The 26,211-nt window shown below is 47.6% G+C and overlaps 1 protein-coding gene across 1 annotated transcript in view; it reads left to right on the top strand.

Annotated features, from left to right (window-relative positions):
- The window catches only part of CDC123 (cell division cycle 123), a 219,538-nt gene that overhangs the window by 79,402 nt on the left and 113,925 nt on the right, over positions 1-26,211 (top strand). Inside the window, exon 6 of the mRNA XM_069627790.1 lies at positions 818-924. Coding sequence (XP_069483891.1) covers positions 818-924 — 107 coding nt within the window. The remainder of the gene's footprint in view (positions 1-817; positions 925-26,211) is intronic.

Raw genomic sequence — 26,211 nt, forward strand, 5'->3', positions numbered from 1 at the left:
CCAGAAATGGGCTGTGCCAAGGCCCTATATGAGACTTTGGGGAGGGGCTCTGAGACACTTCCACAAATAGGGTACAGGGTGGCTGGGAAAATATGCATAACCAGGGATTCTGATAAAGGTTGGTCAGGAAAGTAAACCTGAATTGGAGATCCATTGCTTGATTTTTTTTATTTAGTTCCCCCATCCTGTACAGAATAAAATCGAAACGTTTTTGTTTTGGTGTCCTTTCTGATCCATGACTCGTCCTGACTTGGTCTCTTTCGAGGAGTGCTTCTGGCAAATGCTAGTTAGTTTTTTGTCCGATGGGACCCCTGTGCGTACATGCATTCAGGGCCTTTGCAGCAGTGGTCGAAATGAGCGGGAGCGTAGGAAGTAGTAGAAACTTGCACTTTCAGTGCACTGCACTGAACGTTCCCTTAAACAGCAGGAGCAAGTGTTTGGGAGGTGTATTGTGTGTGGGAGGGGACGTGGTGATGGGGTTTTTGGGGAGTGGGTGCAGGGAGCAGGGAACATAGCTCCACTACTGCTTTTCGTACACTTCGACCACTGCTTTTGCAGCCAATGATCGTGAAGCTGTTCCTAAGGAACGCCACTTCTGCCCTGAGCTGCAACCAGACCCCTTTAAGTCTCTGGCTGATGGACGGTCGGCTGGAGAACACTTAGTGCGTGGATACCTCCACTTGCTAGACTCATTATTTTTTGTCGAAGTCCAGTGGGGCCCTGTGCTGTGAGCTGAAATCTCTTGATTGCTGCTTCTACTTTGTCAATAAATACTAATTACTGGTGTGTTGCAATTGACATTCTCCCTCTCATTTAGGATGCTTACTGGATTGCAATGAACAGCTCCCTGAAATGCACCTCCCCGAGTGACATCTTCCTGCTGTTCAAGAGTTCTGATTTTATTACGCACGACTTCACTCAGCCGTAAGTTTCCACGTTTCTTATAAATCATTCTGACTAAAAGCAATGCTGTATCACCAGCCGAATTTCTTTTTTCAAAAACTTTTTGTTTAGACATAATAAATTGTGTACCCATTTCCCCATTGCTCGTGTTTACCCAATGGTTTACCTGTAACATGTACTCTGGGGCGGTTCCCTATAGGTGAATGTTCTATTTCAGTTTTTAAATGTATTTTTGAGGAGGAGACTGTTGTGGATTTGAAAGGTAACAATTCAAAATGTCAATTGGCCTAGCAAAGGCGGCATTTCTGCAAGATTCATTGTTTTTTTTTAGCTAGCTGTACTTGAATAAAAGGGAGAGTGATGGCCCCCGCCCCCCCACCTGCCCCGGCCACCATCCCTAACAGAATTGCGGGCATTAATTCATGTATTTTGTATTTACTTTAGCATTTATGAAACGCGCATCGCCCATGGGCCTTTAGGCGCTAGGTAGAGTGCTAGACCGATACAATTGCAATGTGTGTCGGTGGTACAGGGACGAGGAAAAGTCGATAGTTGAAAAGATGGGTTTTAAGTAGTTTCCTGAACAGGTGGAAGGACGGTTTATCCCGCAGGGGTAAAGGGAGATTGTTCTCGAGGGTCGCAGCGGGAACTGGTAAAGTGGAACCCCCTGCCCTTTTAGGGTTGAATCTGGTTTTGGTGAGACTGCGACTCTATGCAGATCTTTGGGCCCTCACCGGGTTAAGTCTCAAGTTTTTGTGCAAGGTCTAGGGGTGCATCTTTCGGCAGGATCTTGAATTGAACTCTCTTTGACCGGGAGCCAGTGAGCGGCTCTTTTGGCATCCACAATGTGATGGCACTTACCAAGGCCCAGTGCAGCCCTGAGGGCGTTGTTCTGTGTTATTTGTAGTTTTATTCAGGTTTTATTCAGAGGTGCCGTATAGTAGTGCATTACAGTAGTCTAGTGTGGAGACGACGAGGGCTCTGGCAATTGGAAGCGGAACTCCCCTCCTATTCCTGTGGGGGGCAAAGGTTGCTGCACTATATCAGGCATGCTCCTACTTCATATGACATCACACTGATTGTGATGAGAAGCTTGTAGATGTACGTGGGACTAACATCAGATTTTTCGTTTCTTTTTTTTCTTAATGAACATGTGTTATGTTATACTTGCTTACTTTTTTTTATTGTGAGAAATGATGTGGAAGGATTGTGTTTGGCCAACATAAGTGTGAAAGGGTAACTCCAGCCTGAATATTTCCAGTGATGACTGGACGGCAATTGAAAGCATAGTTTGTTTTATTAATTTCGTTTAAAATGTTGACAAGGTCTGATATGTTAGTGTCTTCTTTTTTGTAGTTCTGAATTTCTGTAGCTTGCGCTATAAACATTTTTACAAAACCATACATAACATTGCTAGGAAGTTTATAACAAAACATGTAATTGTTTTTGCAAGGTTTTCAAAAGGTTTTCTCTGTACTTTACGCTTGTTGGGTAAGAATATTTACAGTGAATTAAAGACTTGGAGCTGCCATGTTAAAGCAGAAACGCGTAAGGCAAACCTACTGCTATAGATACACTGGAGGCGGGCGTTGACCAGGGCTCGGGTCAGTATTTTCCCAATGGGAACATTGAAATGTAACTGATGGCCAGAAAGTGACACCTAAGCACACGCGTGGGAATGTGCACTTCGCGGCACAGATGGGACTTGGAGAATTTCAGCGTCTATCTAAGATTACAAAATCTATTCAGAATAAGAGTCGATGGAAGTAGGGGTGTACAGGACTTCGGCTTAAAGTAAGTATTCGGCCGAATTCCGGCTGAAAAAAGCTATTCGGCTCCTGCCGAATAGTTACTTGCTATTCGGCTGTTGCCGAATACTTTGACATTCTCATTTGAATACAATGCAACAAGATCTGAAAGGCAAATATAGACTTGAGTTTGCAAAACTGAATAGAATTAGACCAGACACTTAGCCACAAGACCAGACAAATTGCTATCACACAGCTGTAAAATATCTTATATTGTAATCTGCTCTTTGGGGCATGTTTTGTTTCAGATTCTTGGACATAAAAGCTGCTCACCTTTTATTTTTAGCCAGCAACAATACAGGACAATCTTTTGATTTGGCAAATGTTTATATGCAATGTGCACTTGTTCAGTTGAAAAGACAATGTGCATATTTCCCTTTAGGATACATTCAGTTCCTGTCATGTCACTTCCCATTGCGTACGTCATAGTCCCCCCTTTTTCTTTTTTTAAGGACTTGAGTCCTGAGTGTAACATTATCTGATATTTTATCTGGGATGATAAGGTGCATATGTTTGTATATTGGTGTGAAGGAGCGGTGAGCTTAAGTGAAAGGTTAGCAGCATTGGTTCCTATGGGCCATGCCCATGGAGAAGCATTAAGAATTCACAATAGGAAGTGGAGACTAGCAGGGCTCGGTTATGTCATGCACAGTAATATGCCCTACCTAACGGGCCTTTCAGAGGAATTTATTTTGTGTAATCAAAGTGTGCCAGGGTGTGACAGTGGGTTGTAAATTGCAATATCCATTTTGTTCAACCTAGTCCTTTTGCATTTGTGAAGCCTTCCACTTTGACTGCCACTGGTTTTGAATATGCAACAACATTCTGTACATTTGATCCCTTCATTTTGGTTAAAGCTGCTTTTTTCTGGCTATTATACTTTAATTAAAGATGCTGCATTGATTACAATGAAGAGAAATAAAAGTATAGAATGCATTTAAAATTGTGCTTTTTTAAAATTGTGTTTTTTCAAGTTTGGAACATGATTTTATTAAATAAAGCAACTATTCGGCTTCATATTCGGCCGAATAGTTGGCAAACTATTCGGCCGAATACTAAATATGCCTTCGGCACAGCCCTAGATGGAAGTGAATAACATCAGATCGAATTTGACAGCGATTGCAAGCCCAGGGACTGCTTTAAATGGAGGCATTTTTATTTACCCGCCTCTCCTCATGGATCGACAAGTGCTTGGGGCGGACTGTTATTGTTTTTGGCTTTTCATGGCTTGCCCCAGATCGCCTCCATTTAAGTGGTGATTTGCATGCGTTATTAAAGAGGGATATTTGGGCAGGGGGAAGGCTTGTGTAGGGCTTCACTCATAGGGCCTTGTACATGGAGGTCAAATAATGGACAATTTCGGGTCTTAGAGAAATTATTGTAGAGTTGTAGGGTTAATGGGTTTTGAGTAATTATATTTTATTTTTTAAACCTGATTTAAATGTCTTGCTTCAAATAGTATGCATTTTTCTGCACTGGGCCTACCTTGTGCAGGCACCAGATGTTTATTTCCTAATACTGCATGCTTACCGCACATGCCTGACGCTGCACGCAACAGGTGTTTGACGTCACTATGTCTAGTATGGCAAACTAGCACTGCTCTTATTGCTTGATCTGTCCGCAGCTTTTGACTTGGTCAACCACCAAACGCTTTGCCACCACCTGAAATCTGCAGCTCACTTTTCCGACGCAGCCACTGCCTGGATCAGCTCCTTCATGGCTAACAGAACCATGATGGTCTTTTCTCCTACTGACTCGGCTGAACCATCACCAGTCCCGTGTGGTGTCCCGCAAGGCTCATGCGTGTCCCCAACGCTCTATAATGTATTTACGAAGCCCCTTTTCGATATCCTTGACTATCTGGGTGTCACGTATACTAATTATGCGGATGACACCCAGATACTCATTCCTATCCCTGGCGACTGTGAAACTAATAGCATAACCCTCAATGAAATATATGCAGTAGTGCAAGTGTGGATGGCACACCATGGACTTTGTCTCAATGGCGAAAAAACTGAGTTGATTATCCTTGGTACTCAGGCTAAACTAAAAAAACTAAATGCTGCTTTCAAATTGTTTACTATTGATGGTAACCCCATCTCTGTCTCTAATAATACTAAAACCCTTGGTATCTACCTCGATGCCATATTATCCTTCACCAAACAAACCAATGCAGTAGCGTCTTCAGCTGCCTACACATGTAAACTTATTACCGCATGTAGGCCGTTTATCTCCACTCCCAACTGCATTACTCTTGCTAGAACTTTAGTCTTGTCCAAAGTAGATTATTGTAATGTCCTATACTTAGGCACTAGCCGCAAAAATATTCACAAACTACAAGTAACTCAAAATAACGCCATTAGGGCAGCCCGCAACATCCCTAAGAAGTCGCATATCTCTGAGACTAGACGTAATCTGCATTGGCTCCCTATAGAGCACAGAATATCCCTCAAAGCTCTTGCCCTTACCCACAAAGCCAGGGCTAACCTCGCACCATCCTACATCTCTAACCAACTTACCCCACACACATCTACAAGACCACTTAGAACAGCTCAAGTTAACACTATGTCTATACCAAGATTCAAACTCCATAACTCGGGAGGAGTTAGTTTCCCTGTACAAGCCTCAAAGCTATGGAACACTACCTGGTCCAATCAGGTCTGTAACCTCCTTCACCCTATTTAAACGCAACACCAAACGTTGGCTTCATGGCCTGGACACATTGACAGCTTAACATCTTGGAGCTTAGATTTACTGCCTACCAACTGTACATATTGTAAATAATATTACTGTCTCACCTTCGGCCCACTGTCTTGATTGCAACATGTATGCTTGTACCTGTAATACCAATGTATGTATTTATTTGTAACCGAAACTATTGTAACTGTTGCCTACTGCCTGCTAATGTAACTGTACTCTTATGTAACATGATCAAAAAACTTACGCGCCCGTATGCCCCTGGGCCTGGTTGCGCTTTATAAATAAACCAAATACAAAATACAAATAGTATCCAGTTTCATTTTCAATTTTTCATTTTTGGAATAACGTAGGGCAGAATTGTCCAGAAAGGACCTCTGTGCACATGGGAGGCAGGCGCAACTCGCAAGCTTATCTTGCTCACCTCGTCTATTTGAATATTTGGGGACATTTTGCAATTGGTTATCTACTATTCCATCACACTTAAAACTCCTCTTTTGGGATTGGCATGGGAACAGGGGGTTGATTGGTGTTGGCTCCACCTTTACTGTAAATTGGCTTTTTTTCAAATCATGCAATAGCCCTGCCACACTGATGCACCATGTTTAGGGCCTTGCCTGTGGCGCAAGCCTCCCCGAAATGAGGCGGGAATCTGGTGAAACTGAAACATAGCTCAGGTCTTTGGGAGAGAGCCTCAGTCTTTTCTGAATGTTGATGCTCCTTTTCCCATCCATTGTTTTTCTACTACAGTTTCTCCTGGAGAAACCTGTTCAAGAAACCCTGTGCAGCCAATTAGCTAAGGCACTCAATCACTGTGAACTATCAAGTAACATTTTACGAAAAGTCATTCATAACAAATACACATTTCAATAACCTATCTACAAAATCGGCCATACAAAATACAAGATGGAGATGATATCAACGTACAATATAAAAAGACAGAAATATTAAAATAGTACAAAAATAATTCCTCTGCACATGTCGGAGCAGCTAATGCAAGCGAAACCCATGAAGCATTTCAAATTTAAGCACCAAAGGCCTTTTGGCCATATAATCTGTTTCATTAGAAATGTATGTAAGTGCTTATGCCTTACATAGTTTCACTGTGAATTATAATCACAATGTCTAAGAGGTACTGGGGAATTCCCCAGCCACTTGACTTCTCCCAGAGAATGCTCCTTTTAACCCTATCAAAAGCCGATGTTAAGTCGACAAAAATCATGTAACAGGTTTTTTCCTCCAGTCTCTGTCTTTATCAGGTGGGACATAAGGAATCCATTAAGCAGTGTACCCAGCCCCATTCTGAAAGTGGCTTGATGCCTGTCAACTCTCCCCTGTAGATGTTGCTGCAGGGACGTAAGGAATCCATTGAACAGTGTACCCAGCCCCCTTCTGAAAGCGGCTTGATGCATGCCAACTCTCCCCCGTAGATGTTGCCAACAAGTTCAATTTCCTCATGACTATTGAGGAAAACATTTTGCTGCTAGAATAAGTGCAATTGGCTGATAATTCGCAGGTGACATACAGTAACCTTTTTTTAAAAAAATAGGGACCAAAATAGCTGAGCACCTGGAACCTGCAATCATCTTCATTGCTAAAATGCTACAGTTCAAATAAAAATTGCCCCCATAGGGCAGAGTCACTCTTCAAAGAACTCATGAAACACCCATCGGGCCTTGCAAGCTTTGGAAGGTTTATTGAAAGACGATATCCGCTTTATCAAAACCAGGGACCCATGCAGTGTCATTTAGTAAAGGAAAAGCCCCTTTTTTCCTCGCCCGATCCTCATACGCAGTCTGCCAGAGCTCCAGCCAGAGCTCCTCCGTAATGGGATTTAACTGAGATGACGCCTGGTAGCAGGATCCTCATTCACCAACTTCCAGGCGTCTTTAGGATCCCTGGTGACAAGGGTTCTAAGCACTTTCTCCCCTTTTAGTTGATAAATCCTGGCTCTCTTGTCTCGCAGCCAATTTTTACATTTCTGTCTAAGCAATTTATTTTGTAGCTCAGCAGATAGACCATTGGTGTTATTCTTTCTCCAAATATGCACCTGGTGCCTTAGGAACCTTTTTTGCTCCTGGACCTCCTCTTCAAAATTCACCCTCTGCCCTCCATGGCCCTTAGGCCCATAACATATCTGCCTAAGCTCAATTGCCATTTGTTTTAATATAGAAAGATTTGGCACTGAAAATATCTCGCTGACACAGCAAACAGATCTAGGCTGCCCTGCAGAATCCTTTTCGTAATGATTTATAGAGACGTTATTCCATTTAATTCTGTTACCAGCATGATTTACAGTAATATTGACCACAGAGCAGCCGTCTCTTTTGGCACAGGGCAGACTAAGTGAGCAAACCAATACTAAGTGATCGCTTCTGTCCTTAAAATAGATGTAAATGTCAAGACATTTGTCAAAAAGACTGAGATGCAAAAATATAATCGACAGTGGAGGCAAAGGAGTCTGATCTCCATGTTTTCTGTAACACTTCATCCTTTACCTTAAATCTATTTAAACAGGAAAAATTCCAAACATTCATATGGTTCATCCAACTATTGGAATTCCCTTTCACCCTAAAATAACATTTGCGGGCCCCCATGCTCGTACCTCCACAATAACACTTGAAATTGCCCCAAATGATCATGTCATTATTCCCCTCCCCAGCAAACTATTCATATAAAAGTTTATCCAACGTATCCATTAGATTGCGATAATGCGCCTCCTTATGGTTCCAATATACATTAATAATTGCCAAGTCATTAAGCTGGACCTCAGCCTCGTGGGAAAAAGAGATTGCAATGGGTAGAATACCAGGATTGCTACAACTTTTATTTAATATAATGTGCTTTAGTTCAAAGAACTATTTCACATCTCCTGCCTACAACAGAGCTGCCTGCTTATTCCATTTAAAACATTTTGAAATGAGCCATGACCTGGCCCCCCGATGGCCTTTCTAAGTGACCTTGAACTTCACCTGGTATACTCTCCTGCTAGGCCTTTGTTACACAAACACTTCGTTATGCTGATGCTTAACTTCACCTGGTATACTTGTTTGCCAGAACTTAATTATATGAGTCATTCTTTCTTTCAGCTGGGGTTTAATAACCCATGGATAACTTGCTTTGCTAATACTCTCACTTCTTTAGTAACCGTGCTGCTTCCCCTGTGCAGCATTCTGATGAAGTGATTTACTTTATTTGGCCACCCGGTAATCCCGTTCCTTTTAGGTTCGTCGGTTGTCCCTGTTGCTTCCGTGGGGCGAAATATGCTTGCTGGTAACCCTTTTTTCCTTCCCATGCCTTACCGGTTGTCTCTAACATTTCTCCGCTCTCTCCTGCTTCGGCATGCTAGCTTTGTGTGCCCCATCAAGTACTGCACTCATTGTGTCGGTTTTTCCGGTGTCCGGTTCCCGCTGTTCTTCTTAGCAGCGGACCGGCCTACGCTTATTTCTCTGTTCCGGTATCTGATTCACCTTCAGGTAGCCTGCTACGTCATGCTTGCTTACAGCATGGTGCTCGGCAGTATTACGGGTTGCACAGCACAGCGTTTGCTGCTCTCCTCTCTCCTTGGCCCATATTTAAACTTCTCGGCTTGCTTACTGATTTGCCAACAACTGCACTGCTGCGTTCGGTGCTCTCTCTTCTTGGTCCTCATTACTCCGTTGTTCTTGCTTGTATCGGTCATTATGGAGTTGCTTTCTGAATGACTTGAATGGCATTGATATTGAACCTTCTGGAAAGTGATCCTCACTACTCCCTGCCTCTTCCTCGTACTAGCTGTCAACATATTCTCCCTAATGGGAGTTTGGGGATTAATCACAGTCTATCTCTTAGGAGGTGGGGGATGAGTGTAACAATATGCCTTTAAGGAATGGGGGGGATTGAGGAAACATCCCTGAATGGGAAAAGGGGTCAGGGTATATGGTTGTCTCCAACATCATCTAGTCGCCTCTAGAGTCTTCTCCCCCAGGTGGTCCTCCCTCATATAGTCTCCCCTAGGGGCAGGATCAGGTAGCAGCAGCTGTCCCCTGGCCACATGGTGGGAGGTCATCTCGTGGAAAGGAGTGATCTTGTCGGGTTCATCACAATACACTAAGTACAAGGTAAGTACTATAACACACAATAAGTAACTTTAGAAAAAAGAATGCATTATTCACAGTAAGTGAACCACTTTTGGAAAGGCAGTATGCAATTCAAGGAAAGTTAAACTTTTCTAATAACTTTTCAGAATATCTGTTTCAGGTAAAATAAATGAAACAAAACCAACGGAAGGTAAGTAAATACTTGGCAATTATTGCACAGAGGCCGACCACTTTAGCAGTCCATCCCTAGGCTTGTCTCAGAGTACAATTGGGTAGGGCACAGCTGTAGAAAGTCCAGAGGAAGTCTTTAGTAGCCAGTACGTAACTATCATTGTTGGAAAACTGGTCAGGGGCTTCGGAGAAGTCACCTGGTTGGCTCACAGGCCTTATTCCAGGGGAACGTGTATGGGCAAACTCCCAAACATGCAAATCTGCACTCGAGCAACACAGGAGCAGCAATTCGGCTCTAGGTAAGTTCTACCAAGAGTCTCACAGTGCCCTAGGAGTGGAGTGAAGAGAGCTTGCAGACCTGGTCACAGGATTCTTAGTCAGGCACACGAAAGGAGAAACGGTGGAGTGGATCTCGCAGTAGCAGTGGAGTGAAGAGGCTTCCAGCAAAGGATTCTTCAGGGTTCCAAGAGTGGCGCCTTTTGGGAAGCACCAGTGAAGAACGATTACCGCCCAGTCGATTTGTTTCTATCTCGGTCCAGCACTCTGATGAGGGGACTTCGAGTGGAATCTTGCCTCTGGAGTTCTGGAAGGAGTCCACCAGTTTCGCGAGGATTCGATCTTCGGAAGACAATGCACTGCACACTGGCCACAGGTCCCAGGGTATTGTCAGTTTGCAGCCTGGTCTCACTCATGGGATGGCTTCAATGCCGATCGTCTCAAGACTGATTGGTCCCATCCGTCCTAAGGGGAGAGTTTTCCTTTTCGGAGTTCTTCTAACATTTGGAAAAAGGGTTCAGACAGCAGTGATTACTCAAGACCTATCCGTTCGTCTAGAAGTGGCTGCGGACATCTCTACTTCCTCGTTGATTCTTTTGTTCCAGGGGTCAGCTTGTCTTCAGCCTCAGGATCCATGCTGTTTATGCAGGAAACCAGCAAATCAGCACCCATGCACCATTCAAACTCTGGATGGTGGCTGTCGTTTCAGCACAGCCAGCCCCACAGTTGCAGCTGGTTCCAGGCACGTAGCAGAGTTTGAGTCCTCCCCCGTTTCCTGTCCTCAGACCCACTGGACCCTTGGTGGGCTTCACAAAGGAGTCCTGTAGAAGACCAAAGTCAAACCAGGACCTCCCCCAACCAGCATGGCAGAAGGACCAAAATGGGACAAACAATCAAGGAATGGTTGAAAAAGAATACAGTCACCACTTTGGGGCAATGGTGACCCTTCTGGCAACCCTTCTGTGCACTACTGCAGCTATGAGTACAGCCTGGAAGTAAAAATTGCACAGAGTAGGTAGGATAGAACCACTGCCATCAGCCAGTCAGGTTAGCCTGTCACTGTAACCAACAGGTTACAGGAGCCGTGGGAACAGGGGTACTGTGTAGCTCCTCAGCACTCCACGTAAGGTGGGGTGTGCTGGTCTTGCAATAGGAAAAGATAGGAAGGATAGCGCTATCCTCAAATAGCAGAACATAAAAAGGAAGCCCAAAGGGCTTCCAACAACACTCCACAGAGAGCGCTGTGTGATGCAAAAGAGAGGTGCCATAAAACTTGGAGGTAAGTATTACTCCAAGAAAAATGGATGAAAAGAAATACAAAGTATCCCAAAAGATCGGGTAAAAGAATGAGTGAGTGTGGAAAAAGGATCCCACTCACTCTGGAGAACAGACCAAAAATCCAGTAGCCCAGCAAACGTTGCTGGGGGCTTGCATGTAGAGGAGGTTGTAGAAAAAAATTAAAATCTATAAAATCTACACTAGCGGCTTATTCTGCTAAGGAAGTAGTACCATGCTCTAAAGGCCCAGAGGAAGCATTTGATCCTTTTTTTAAATTTCACTTAACAAAATTGTTAGATTTTTCACTATTTACAGTTCTTGGGCCAGGAACAGACTCTAGGTCATTCTCATTGCTCCTCCTGCTCTGTGGCCAGTGGTGTTCTCGGCCTCCAAGAATTTCCTTGCACCACAATTTTTTCATTTTATAAGATCTTTGTTTTTAGATTTCTTGTGTTTACCCTTTAAGGTGTTCCCGATTGTGCATTGGCCCCCAATCACCACACCGGACTGTGTGGGCTGAACAGTAGCTACATTCTTACAGGATGCAGAACTCGCATTCACATTCTCACTAGGCAGATTCATATCAACCAGACCATTCACATTCGTTATTGTGTCCACCACAGGTTGGATGGAAGCATCAATTTCAACAATCCATATTGTTTGAAATTAAACTACAGGCGCTATAGGAACTCGCTAAACTAGGTTCCGTAACAAGCGGGGTTGCAGTAGACTGGATTCTTTCACCCGTAAGGCAGTGTTTAAAACATGGTAGAGACAGGGGGAACCTTCTGTGAGTTATGCAATGAACCCTTTTTAGAGTTCAAAGCCCTCAATACTGATTTAGCATTGCCCCTCAATACTGATTTAGCATTGCCCCTCAATACTGATTTAGCATTGCCCCTCAATACTGATTTAGCATTGTAAACATCTTGGTTGAGGATATGATGAGACCTCATCACAGATTTCGAGACATAATTCAAGAGACTGTGATCGACTGTTCAGCGCCTCCTAAATGAGATCCTACGAGGGGAAGATGTGAAAGTCACCGTTGGCGTCTGTAGCGTTCGTAGGGCATTCAATTGATCTTTTAAAGTCCTTCAAACAAGAGCTACCACTGTTCACAGGCCCATTAAGCTTTTGCCTCAAAGGGGTCACCGGGGTCGAGCAGTTCAGACCCCTAGGCCAGAAAGGCGCAATCAAAAATGTTTATTTATCTTTTAAAGCCAGCTGACCTGCCTCGTTTTGATAATCTAGACTTGGCTACCCCCAGTTCCCCCATCATACTGGGAGTTGTTAGTAAGCGCGCCGGAAGGCTGGCACACCTGGCTAGTTCTTGTGATAAAACTGTGGCGAGAATAGAAAGATCAGAGATTAAGTCGCTTCTTAAGTGATCCTCTGTATGAAGAACATGTGCTTCAGGGGCCTCTTTCCTTCCAGACGTCCCCATCTGGTAATTTGCTGGTGATCTTATTCGAGACTCTCACCTAGGGCAGAAAGAGATTTGCTCTTATTTAAAGACACTCCCGTAATTGCAGGTGCCCTCTCAGTACCATTTTCAGAGTGAAAACCCACTGTATGGGTGCCAATCTGGGCGCCAGTTTTTCTATATAAGGCGTACATAGTGGCACCCACTTACCCTCCCAGAATTTCTTGCAGAATTTGTAGCCCCATCACCTATAGTACCTACACTAACTGCAAAACTGCACTTTCTCACACGCTAAATTGAGTGTGTGTTTTGGTGATCACAATATTAAGCCAAATTAAGTGTATAAGCTATAGAAGCTGTACTGCCATAACACACTCAATCCACTGCCAACAGAACAACGAATGACGACGCCTCACTGTGTTAGTCGCACTCCAGCCAGCCCCGCCAGTACTGCCAGCTGCACCTACTTTCAGCTACTGCCTCCTACACACTTCCAAACCTCTGCCACGATCCAGCGGTTATCATCCAGCGGGTATGCCCTACAGGGGTTCAGAGTGCACCAACACTGCAAGGTGGACAAGAAAGGAACAGCAGCTAAATCTGTGTAAGAGCCATGCATCGCACCAATGGTGGTTAGAGTAAAGCATCACCAAACGCTTCGCTTATCACGCAGTAGCCAAGCGCACTGTGCGGCCGCTTCAGACTTCTCATTTTACACAGCACCCAAGATTATGTACTTTTTGTTATGTTAATAACTGTTGTAGAGCCTAAACCTTTTCTACCGTGGAAGCTTCTTGTGTCTGAAGAGGAAAGTGTTTGGCTTTTCTACCGTGGAAGCTTCTTGTGTCTGAAGAGGAAAGTGTTTGGTAGCATCCATTATAAGATATCTAAGTAATGGCAAGGGGTACATCTTTTACGAAAGGTTGGGTAATGAGTAATGCATCTCATAGTTTCTGCTAAGAGTTTGAGAGTTTTGGGGCCAATATAGAAAAGGAACCACACCATAACTAGAGTGTGGTTCCCTTACATATGTGTACTAAGGTCTCCCTTGAAGACCGCAGCGCTCTAGCAATGGTTTATTTCTTTATCTTGGTCCGTTGAGCATTTTCAAGATCGTGCAGCGCCCTAGGTACTAGACAAAGACTTCTCCCTGACTCTGTTCACATTGGCAACCAATGGAGGGAGCAAACAGCAGGGGAATTATGGTCAGCCTTCCTCAGCCACATCAGACTTTGAGCTGTGGTATTCAAGATGCTATTAGATGCTAGTCATGCTGCTCTAGACTGTGCTATCAAATCTTGGACTCTTTTCTGGGAGCCAAGAATAGAGAAAGCCTCTTTAAGAAGGGCCTTTCTGGACCACACTAGCACTATGTGGCTCCATAGTCATTTTCTTATTGAACCGAATTGCTAAGATTCTTTCTTTTTTAGTGATTCCAAACATTGGTCTAATTGCTCAGAAGAACATATTTCTGGTGAACACACTAGAATGTGTCTCCGGAACCTTCATTTTTCGAAGTGGTGACTGAGGTTTTCACATTTCTGATTAGTTTAAGTCCGAGTCCACAGTTCTGTTCAGAGATTAAAAACTGAACATCAGTTGTCTTGTTTGCAGACAAATCTAACTAAACGGAAGTGCAATGAAGACCTTAAACAGTCATGGAGACGGAGCAGAGCCTAGAAGAACCGCACATTTCAAAGGAATCCCTGATAAGTCTATTGGTCAGAAATGACTCCAGCCAATTCAGAGCTCTTTTATGGCAAGTTTGCTTAGTCCTACCACGAGGATTCAATGGCTGATGGTGTTGAAGGGCACCAGTAGGCCCGTTAATCTCGGGATACCAACACAGCCCTCAACGTTCTCCCATCTTAGATCATCCAAACTGGTCATAACTGCTTACCGTTCTGTGCAGGCTATTAAAGCCACATTGAAAAGGATTTAAAAGCTCAAATGTTTAAAACCAGCAATTTGACCCAACATGGAATTTTCGATATTGGTCTAAAGTTTTCAGACCTCTGGATCAGCCTGTTATTTCTCATAGGCATCACATATGTCACTTTAAAGCCACTCCCCTACAGTCATTTTTCATGAATGTGTAGCCCTTTACTTGGGGTGTCCCCTGAGTGCTGTAGGACTTCTTTTCTAATGATCTTGGACACGTTTACTGGAGAGTGGAGCGGCAGCTGCCTAGGCTGACCTTTGGTATTAAACAGAAAGCTGGGGTTTTGGTGAGCAGTGATGGATTCTATAGATTGATGTACGCATCCCTCTGTCAAGGTGTGCATGTCACCAAGACTGCATACCGGTCTCTTTGGTCGATGTCTTTCTCTTGGTGGTGTCAAGAGTGCTAGATTTGCTACCAGATGTATGAGCTAGTGCGGTGTGTCCGGTCCAAGCCGCTCCCCAGGTATTAGAGACCGACTATTCCCACCTCACTACACCGAGGGACAGCCTTCCAGTATTTGCGTGGTGTAAGGGCAGTGCAAACACTGAAGTGGGAGGTGAGGTGGAAATATGATGGTTATAGAGTCCGGAATGCAGGTAAGGTCCTGAAGAGTTTCGGCACAGTTGCGGGGGAAATGAGGGAGTACTGAAGGACCAGAGTACTGTAGGCACAGTACACAGAGGAAGGGGCACGAAAGGGCTGAGGCATAAATGTTAAATGTTAAAGGTATTTGTACCGCGCACCGTCGGCAATGTAGTTGGTCCCCAAGCGCTCTGGCGGATCTGTAAACATTAAGGTGGGATGGGTTAGTAAGGTGAAGAGAGAGTAGGATAGTGAGAGGAGTGGTGTTCTGTTGACCGCTTCAACTCGGTAAACACCGGGTGCTGAGCTTTAGTGTGGGCATTGGATTGGTGTCAGTCCGCGTGTGCAATTGGTGCGGCTTATGTGTTGTTGCAGTGTTGTGAAGTGCATGCGGCTTGTTGTGCGAGAGATGGTTGTGTGAGTTTTTGAGTGAGAAGTATGCAGGGAGTTTGAGCTTATATTGGTAAGTGGGTTACCTGAGATTTAACATGCTAACATTCACAGTTTTGTCTATGTGTAGCACTTGCTGACCTTCACAATCCTATCTAGATGCGACGCAGGCTAATGTTCAGAATTCTATCTAGGTGTGGCACATGCTAACATTCGAGTTTCATCTAAGTGCGGGCATGCTATCATTCAATCAAAATCCTATCTATATGCGACGCGGGCTAATGTTCAGAATTCTATCTAGGTGTGGGCATGCTAACATTCACAATCTTATCTAGATGCTACTCAGGCTAATGTTTACAGTTCTAAGTGTGGCACATGCTAACATTAAAGTGTCACCGAAGTGCGGGCATGCTAACATTTAAAATCATATCCAGATGCGACGCAGGCCAACGTTCACAACTCTATCCAGGCATGGGCATGCCAACATTCACAATCCTATCCAGATGCCACGCAGGCCAATGTTCACAATTCTAAGTGTGGCACATGCTAACATTCAAGTGTCACCTAAGTGCTGGCATGCTAACATTCACAATCTTATCTAGATGCTACGCAGGTTAATGTTCACAATTCTATCCAGGTGTGGGCATGCTGACATTCAAGTGTCACCTAAGTGTGGCGCTTGTTGACCATGACAAGTATGTTAGTATGTAATGCAAGGCAACTTCTACAATCCTGTCATGAATCGGTTCAGTCTGGTGGTCACAAATCTTTCTGAGTGTACCTGGTGTGAGTCTATGGAAGTCTGTTATTGGAAGGTAAGATAGAGTGGCAGGGGCTTTCTGGAGTAGAGTAATTGCTTTTCTCCCCACCCATACTTACAGTTTTTGTTGGTGTCTGCTTCATTGGCTTCCCCTGCGGACACCGGCAGACACATCTTGGAGCCGCCAATGAAAGAGCTGCCCTTGTCCTTGGGGCCCTTAGCCACAGGGCCTGCCGTGCAGAGGGCTGCCCTGAAGTGTCCTTGATGTGCTAGAGGCAGACCAATCAGGGCTGGGGAGGCGGGCTCGAAGCGGAGCAGGAAGTGGGCGGGCATGGGCAGGGGAACCGTCAGCTAGTTTACCTCCTACAGTGCCTCCTCTCTTCCATCTAAACTATAGTTCCCCTCTGTTCATTTCCATCTCTCTCTCACAGTGGAGTGTCTCCTTGCTCCCCCTTCACCAGCTCCTCAAGATCCAGCAGACACGCCGTCTTACCTTTCTGGATCCTCTGCTCCATGCACTTCTGCTTCCAGGGAAAGAGGAAGTAGAGTGGGCTGAAGAATGGAAGCGGGGGGAGGACAAGGAAAGAGAAATGCAGAGCACAGGAGAACAGCAAATACAGCGGGCACAGTGAAGCACTCACATGCAGTGTCCTGAAGCTGGGAGCAAGCTAAATGGGGGCACCACCATCACAGAGGCCTTGGGACGCTGGCTTATGTCACCATGGCAACAGAGTATGCCTTTCATCTGTGCATGCGGAAACCGGGTGACTCGTCCCTCTTGCGCAGGCGTGCCCTTGGAAGCACGCTCTGATCCTGCCGGATGTCTGCCCTCTGCCTCCCCTGGCCCCAGTTTGCCACTGTGGCCCCCCCCGCCCATGAAAGGATAGCAGCATCAGCATCTGGGTCTGAACAGCAGGCAAATCTGATAGAAGGGTCTTTCGAGTTGCGCATGACACCCTCTTTTGTTTGGTGTATGGTTCACCCCCTGCCGGACCAACAGAGAAACCCTTAATTTCCACTCTTAACTTTTTTCCGAAATACATATTGCAATTTTATAAAAAGTTTAAGCAACCACAACAACAAATGGAAAAAGTGAAACAACAATAGCTTAGAATCTATACAAAATAAAGGCAGTTGACCTTCATCAAGGACAACAAATTATCAAGAAAGGGCCGGGGAGACTATGATGCTAACTTTTCCCTTTCGTGAATTCATATGCAAATCCAACATATGGATGCAGGGAAGCATTTACATGTGACTCTCCTTTAAATCTCTGGAAAGACTACATGCTAATAGTAAACTAAATTGCCAAGTGACCGAGTGTACACCCTGGAGTTTGCTAGCCTCTGATTGGCTCGTTTCATGACCCTTGAGCCTGGTTGATGAGAAAGGACGCCACTTACAGGTGACTGGGATGGATCGTGCTAGAATCAGACTTTACTGCATTCGCTTGAAGGGCAAGTGCTCTGAACGGAACGGCATGTGAGCTGGCATGTTGCACCCCACTTGTATGGTTTGTTGTGATACATTTCTGGGCGGGATAAATGCCTGCGTGGGGGAGGGGGGGATATAGGGAATTTTTCTACGACTAAAATGTGTTTGGTTTTGGGATCTAATTAAATGCAAGGTGTAGCCAAGGGTCCAGCAAAAAGGTGTTTGGGCCCTCTACCTAATAGTAGGGTTACTGGTGATCCTCGGATGCCTAGTCTAAGGAAAGCCTCACGGATATAGCACCAGGTAGCCTTCTTGTACCCAATCGGTCTGGGGGGAAAAGGTGTGGGGGCCCTCTCCCTAGTAGTAGGGTTACTGGTGATCCTCGGATGCCTAGTCTAAGGAAAGTCTCACGGATATAGCACCAGGTAGCCTTCTTGTACCCAATCGGTCTGGGGGGAAAAGGTGTGGGGGCCCTCTCCCTAGTAGTAGGGTTACTGGTGATCCTCGGATGCCTAGTCTAAGGAAAGTCTCACGGATATAGCACCAGGCAGCCTTCTTGTACCCAATCGGTCTGGGGGGAAAAGGTGTGGGGGCCCTCTCCCTAGTAGTAGGGTTACTGGTGATCCTCGGATGCCTAGTCTAAGGAAAGTCTCACGGATATAGCACCAGGTAGCCTTCTTGTACCCAATCGGTCTGGGGGGAAAAGGTGTGGGGGCCCTCTCCCTAGTAGTAGGGTTTTTTTTTTTTTTTTTTAAATGTATTTTATTTTATAACGACCACACAGTGCAACAGAACATAAATAGAACACATCAAGCCACAACAAAGGCCAAACAACAGATATGAAAAAGAAAAGAAAGAAAAAACAGAACAGAATTAACTTAACAATCCCCTTCCCTCCCCCCTATGAGCCTGTAGGGTGTCCACCATCATTGTCCGTTCCGTGTGGTGGGGTTCCGTCGCTCTCAGATCCAGCCGAGGTCGACCCCGTACTAAACAGTTCAGCCAATAGCACCTTCCATGCCGTGAGGGAGCTCACCTCTTCCTCCCCTCCCGCCCTGCTGGCCTCCCACCATGCTGTCGTCTCGGCGGCAGCCCATTTCTGGAGGTCACGCCACCATACCTCCACCCGTGGCCTCTGACAATTCTTCCATCCCATGGCTATTCTGCGTTTGGCAAGTACATAAGCCAAATCTTTAAGCTTCTCCACGTGCCGAAGCTTGCGCGCCCTGGGGTACCCTCCAAGCAAACAGGCCCAGGCCGAATCTGTCTTAAGTACAATGCCCCTCCCTGCCAGCTTCTGCGCCACTTCACTCCAGTAGGTTGCAATCACAGGGCAGGCCCAGAACATGTGAATCATATCAGCGTTCTCTGTGTTACACTTGGGACACGCCTGGCGCCCAGCGTCTCGAAATCTGGAAATTCTCAGGGGGGTCATGTATGCCCTATGCGTGATATATAGTTGTATCTGTTTAAACCTGGCATTCCTCGATACTTTTTTGTGGTACCCCAGGGCGCGCTCCCACTGCCCATCCGCCATCGGGGCCCCCATCTCTGTTTCCCATTCCAACCTCAGGTACCCCAAATCCTTCCCAACCTTTGCCATCAGCATCTCGTACAGCCTGGAGACCTCATGCCCGCCCTCAGATGCGTCATACATAATCTCCAGCGTCGCATCCGGCTCGTCAGCCAATACGGTCTCGGGCCAAGTGCTCCGGACCTCCCTGACCACTCTGTGGAACGTCATGTATTGCCCCGCATGCAGCCCCGCCCCCGCCTCTAGATCTGCGAACTCCGCCAAGGCTCCATCCTGCCAAATGTCACCCAAAGTGACCAGCCCCACTGACTCCCAGTATGTTCGCAGGATGGCCCTAAGATGTCCGTCTTCCCTTGCCAAGGCCACCAGCGGCAGCTGCGGCATGCACGGCAGGGGATCCCCCATCATCCGGCAGGCTCTTCGCCACATGTTCCTGCCCAACGCTAGCATCTTAGGACGCCCCCTCATCCATGTGCTGGATACCCAAATAATCTCTCGCAGGTAGAAGGGGGAGCAGTCCTTTCCCAACAGTCTATGTTCCGGGGTTTCGTCGTCCGAAAGCCACTTGGCCACGTACTGCAGCTGCGCTGCCACGTAGTAGGCCTCAAAGTTCGGCAGCCTCACGCCGCCTTTCTCATAAGCCTTCTGCAATTTCCACAATGCGACCCTGTTACGCGTGCCCTGCCATAAGAAATCTCTACATACCCTATGTAGTCTAGCAAAAAACCCCTTGGGTATCATGTATGGAATGTTATTGAAATAATGCAGCAGCCTAGGTAGCACGACCATCTTAAGCATAGCACCCCGGCCCATCATCGCTAAGGGTAGTTTCTCCCAAAACCTCATGCACTTCTCGATCCTCCCCACTGCCAATTCAGTATTGTGCCTGTGTTCCTCCCCGGTCGTGTGGTATACGTCTATGCCGAGGTACCGAAAGGTGCTTGTCGCCCATGGGATTCGCAATACTGGCAACCTCTCAGCCGGTATCCCCACATAGCCGCCCAGCGGGAACAGAGTGGATTTCCGAGGGTTGACCGCTATGCCAGAAAGCCAAGCAAACCTCTCCATCACCTCCAAGACATATTGCAAGTTCTCTTCAGGGTATTGGAGGTACAACAGCATATCGTCGGCATACAGGGATATCAGATGGCTCTCCCCCCCCCACCTCTATGCCCACCGGGTCATACTGTTGCCGGAGGTAAATTGCCAAGGGCTCAAGGGCCAGGATGTACAACATTGGGGACCAAGGACATCCCTGCCTGGTGCCTCTACCTAACTGCCACCTATCCGACACTACTGCCCCCGTACGAACTCTGGCTAGAGGCGCGCTATATAATAATTCGGCCCACCTCCTGTACCCTGGCCCCATTCCGAAGTGATCCAATGCCGCCAACAGCCACGGCCAACGAACAGAGTCGAACGCCTTGACCGCATCCAGCGCCACTATCGCCATTTCGCCGTCTTTGCTACATCCCCATTCGACCACTCTGTGTAGGCGTCTATGGTTGTGGGTAATGTTCCTGTCCGGGACATAGCCCGTCTGGTCAGGGTGAATCAGCTTGCCTATCACTCTCCTCATTCTAGCCGCCAAGACAGCTGTTAGGATCTTGCTGTCCTGGTTCAGCATCGACAAGGGTCGATAGGAGCCGCAACCGTGTCCCGGTGTATTGTGCTTGGGGAGTGGCACTATGACCGCTTCCCTGAGTGATTCTGGTAGCTGTCCCAGCTCAAACGCCTCATTAAACATGTCCAGCATGGGTGGGAGTACCTCCTCCCCATACGCCTTATAAAACTCGCTGGGGAACCCGTCCGCCCCCGGGGCCTTGCAAGTGGGCAGCTGTCGCACTATCTCTCTGAGCTCTTCCAGAGTGATCGGAGCATCCATCTCCTCTCGCTCTTCATCGCTGATTCTGGGCAGGCCTATATCCCCGAGTACTTCATCTATCTCCTCTCGGCTCCCCCCTTCCCGATCTTCATACAATGTTTGGTAGTATTCTGCGAATGCCCCATTTACCCCTTCTTGCGTATCGATCTCCGCACCCCCTTCGGTGATGACCGATCGGATCGGAGCCCTAGGGGTTTCGCTCTTATATAGCCAAGCGAGGAGCCTGCCTGTCTTGTCCCCACCCGCATGCAACCTCTCAATGTACTTCGTATAATTCAGGTTACAAAGTCTGTCCCAATGCCCAGAGCACCGCTGCTGCAGCTCAGTAACTACTTCCATATCGGTCCCACCCTTCTCCAATTCTTTTTCCAGCTCGATCTCGGCCTCTCGCAGGTCGGTCAGGATTCCGCCCATTAATCCCTTGGACTTCGCAATAGCAACTCCCCTCATCACCACCCTAAAAGCCTCCCACAAAGTACCAGCCGACTTGACACTCCCTGTGTTCGACTCAAAGTACGCGACTATCTCCTCCCTCATGTCCTCCTTGAATACCGGATCCCGTAGCGCTTCCGCCCGAAGGCGCCATGTTGGGATCCGTGCACGTGGGGGGCGCAGCCGCCAATGCATGATTAGGGGCGAGTGGTCCGAGAGGACCCTCGCCCTGTAGTCAATCTGTTCACACTCCGTAAGAATGTCTGGAGTGGCAAAAAAGTAGTCGAGCCTTGTGTGCAGTTGGTGCGGAGCCGAATAGTGCGAATACTGCCTCCCACCCGGGTGTCTCGCTCTCCACATGTCTACCAGGCCTAGATCCGTTAGCAGCGACTGCAACACCTTGGCCGCTGGGCTGGGCCTAACCATTTTGTCATCCGACCTGTCCTCCCTGGGGTTAAGCACACAATTAAAGTCTCCACCCCAGATTACTGTGCTCCCCATCCCTTCACCGAGTCTCGCGCACAGTGTCTTAAAGTAAGTCGCTGTGTCCTGGTTGGGCGCATAAGTGTTTATGATACAGACAACTCTACCTTCCACAATCCCCCGAACCATGGCCAGCCGCCCGTCCGACTCCACAACCTCCCCCAAGAGCTTGAACGGGACATGTGGTGCAACCCAAACCAGCACACCCCTGGCATACGCAGAGAATGTGGATCCAACCACTGTCCCCCTCCATTTTCTCCGCACCATTTCAAGTTTATCCCGTGTCAAATGCGTCTCCTGTAACAAGGCCACGTCTATCCTCTGCCTCTTCAAATACAACATGACCTTATTACGCTTCAGGTAGCTATTCAACCCTCTAACATTCCATGTCAATACCTTAAGGTCTCCCATGATTTATCCGTAGCTCCCACTTCCCCCTCTGGTCTGATCGCCTCCCCCCAGTCCCGACTACATCCCTTCTCAGTTTCTTCCCCAGGCTCACATAACAACTAACACCCCCCACCCCCCTAACCCAACCAACTGCCCAGCTCCATCCCTGGATCTCAGGCATCCCCGTGTTCGGTTCTCTTCGGAAGCCCGTGTAGAGAACCCGACAGGGTGTCACAACCCACACAGTGACTAACCTAACCACACACTGGGGTACGAATAAAACGGCCCTCGGATGCCCCCTACACATTTATATCCGCGCTCGCGGACCATGTTCGAAACAGTTAAAAAGTGCATCCCCATCACAAAGTGGCAAAGACTATATTCCAGTCCAAATGTTCAAAGTCCGCCGGGCCCACTGTTTCACTTAACTCTCCCTGCTCCGTCCGCCATCTGCTCATCAGGCTCCTGAGGGCAGTTCTGCGCATCGAGCCATTCCATGGCCTCCTCAGGGGTGTCGAAAAAGAGCGTCTTAGCCTTGAAGAAGACCTTAAGTTTGGCTGGGTAGAGTAACATATATTTGAAACCGGCCGTCCGCAGGCGCCTTTTGACCGCCCCAAAGTTCATCCGACTGCGCTGCACTTGTAGAGTGTAGTCGGGGTAAGCAGTGATGGTTGCCTCCCCTCGCCGTATGGTGCCCCCTTTACGAAAATGTTCCAGAATTTTCTCCCGGTCTTTGTAGTTGAGGATCTTGGCGATCACGGGCCTGGGCGGATTACCCGGCGGTGGCCTTCTGATCAGGGCCCTATGTGCCCTCTCCACTGCAAATCCCTGCGTTAGGGCACCTCCGGTGATCTCCTGCAGCAGCAAAGTCTCAATAAAATCTGTGGGATTCTGGCCCTCAGCTCCCTCCGGTAGGCCCACAATCCGGATGTTGTTTCTGCGGGCCCGACCTTCTGCCTCTTCAGCCCTGCTTTCCAGGTTGCCTACCCTCTGCACCAGGGCATGGATCTCTCGTTTGTGCGCGGTGCATTCCGCCACAGTCGGGCCCATCTCCTTCTCCAGGGTCTCTGTGCGCTCGGCCAGGGTTCGCACATCTTGCCTCAGGAGGTTCACATCCTCCTGTACCGCCCCGACCTGAAGTTCCATCGCAGTTTTCAGTTCGGCCACCGCAAGTAGGAGTTTGGTCTCCCATGTCGCCTTCAGATCAGCGATCGCTGCCAGGACCTCCTGGTTCGTTCCTCCTGCGGCCATCTCCTTGGGCTGGGCCTTCTCTTTGCTCCTGGTCCCCTCGGTGCCAGGCGATGTCTTGGCAAATTCGTCGAGCGTGGGCTGTTTATTCTTCGCCCTCAGGAGCTTGCTCGACATATCTTCGATCAGGAGCGTCCCTTCGATCTCGCTTAGGCCCCAGGCCTGGGGGCACTATGTCCCCCCGTCGCCACACAGTTTCGGCTACCTCCAGTCAGGCTTGCTCTCGCTGGATCGCGCTGAACGTGAACTGAGGGAATCGCCTCCAGAATCCCGGTCCCCGATCCTTTGTCCCAACATCAAGCGACGGCAGCCATTTTGTCTGCCGGCGAAGCTCCGGCCCCAAAACTTCACGCGGCTCCTGAGTACACAAGCGCTGCACAATCCCGTATGAGAATGCATCCACATGTGCAGCCGAGCCTCGCATTTACAGTCATCACCGTCTATGCCACATCGTAGCGGCCGTTGCGCGGATTCAGCCGGATAATGTTCGGATCAGCGGGAGCTCCCGTTCAGGCACGTCCTTTCACATGGCGTCCAAGCCACGCCCCCCTCTCCCTAGTAGTAGGGTTACTGGTGATCCTCGGATGCCTAGTCTAAGGAAAGTCTCACGGATATAGCACCAGGCAGCCTTCTTGTACCCAATCGGTCTGGGGGGAAAAGGTGTGGGGGCCCTCTCCCTAGTAGTAGGGTTACTGTGATCCTCAGATGCCTAGTCTAAGGAAAGCCTCACGGATATAGCACCAGGCAGACTTCTTGTACCCAATCGGTCTCGGGGGGGGGGGGTGGGGGGAAGGTGTGGGGGCCCTCTCCCTAGTAGTAGGGTTACTGGTGATCCTCGGATGCCTAGTCTAAGGAAAGCCTCATGGATATAGCACTAGGCAGCCTTCTTGTACCCAATCGGTCTGGGGGGAAAAGGTGTGGGGGCCCTCTCCCTAGTAGTAGGGTTACTGGTGATCCTCGGATGCCTAGTCTAAGGAAAGTCTCACGGATATAGCACCAGGTAGCCTTCTTGTACCCAATCGGTCTGGGGGGGGGGGAGGCTGGTGGGGGTGGGGGCATCAAGGTCACTTTTTGTAATCTATCTGGGATAGCTCTGTCTCGCTTCTTCCTGCCTTACTGTCGGTGATGCACAGTTCTCCCTTCAGTAATGTAGTCGCCCTCTCATTTATAATGGTATGGGAGGGGAGTTTGCGGCCAAATTGCTTGTTTTAGGAACTGGACACGGTGTGCTGCATGGGTTCCATTCCCAGTTGTCCTGAGGGAGCCCGGGAAGTGGGAGGGAGGTGGCGTGGGGGGGGAGGGGTTTAAAGTAGAACTCTCCTGATTTAATAAGCCACAGGCCCCGGCTCTCCATTTGTTTTGCAGTATGATTCCCAGGACCCCTAACCGTTGACTCTACTGGTTAGGGGGGAAGGGGAGTTGTATTCCTAAACATCTGTAGAGCCAAAGGTTGCAGACTCTGCCATTGGGGCATGATTCTTAACCACAGTCCCGGGCTCGGTCACGGGAGCCAAGGAGGGGACACGGGGGCTTCCGCTCTGTACAGCCTCCAGGCATCTCAAGGCTCTGGTAACTAAATCCTAATAGGGCGGCTTTCCTCTGCTGCAAACCTACGTGCGCCTGCCAGGACGAGATCAGACACCTGACTAGTCACTAGTCACACTATGTAAATGAGCCAAAAAGCAGACTTTTCCATCAGACATCATTTCAGCTCCTTACTAAGGGAAAGTTGGGCAAAGCCCCCCCCCCCCGCCACCCCAACCATACCCGTGGGTAGAGTACTTACAATGAGAAAGATTACTAGCCAGCGAGTTCTGAGTGTACTGGCTGCCGTGTGTACTGCCGCTCTAATATATTGAATTTCTCCAGGTGTTCCATCGGGTCAATAGGCAACAGATGGGATCCTCTTTCCTTGTTAAATCCGCAGAACCTTCTCGCAGTATGTCCATAAATCCCGGATATCCCAGAGCTGCATACATTATAGAACGCATTCCCACGTGCTTTATTCTTATTCCTTACATTTTTGCTAGTTGTTTAGTATTATTCAGTTTAGAATTTTGCAACGTGCGCGTTACTTCTAATTATCACGTTTGCAGCTACAAGCTTGTGCTCCTCTTGGCGATAATTGCATTTAACACCACAGCTTGAGTTCATGCGGGTTAATCTTGCTAACAACGGGTTCCTAATAAAGCAAGGATTGAATACATCTGTGCCTTGAGTCGATGCACTCAATGGGCTGAGTTACCCCAGACTTGGGCAAATCAGAAGTCGCTATTCTTGCCTTTCCTCTCCTTGTGGGAAAACCCCAATAGCTTGCAACTCTTTTCAGGCTTCAAGTTCTTCCGCTCTGTAGCAGAAACCAGTACTACTACTGCACGTGCATGATCATGTGCACTCGTGCATTTAAGGGCAGAGGGTGGTGTTGCATGCTTTTAGGGCTGAAATTCATTTTGGGGGCTCTGCAATTTTCATTTTATTGGACCCCTGCTC

Source organism: Ambystoma mexicanum, chromosome 12, assembly GCF_040938575.1.
Source record: "Ambystoma mexicanum isolate Mex_15411 chromosome 12, UKY_AmexF1_1, whole genome shotgun sequence".
Classification (NCBI taxonomy): Eukaryota; Metazoa; Chordata; class Amphibia; order Caudata; family Ambystomatidae; genus Ambystoma; species Ambystoma mexicanum.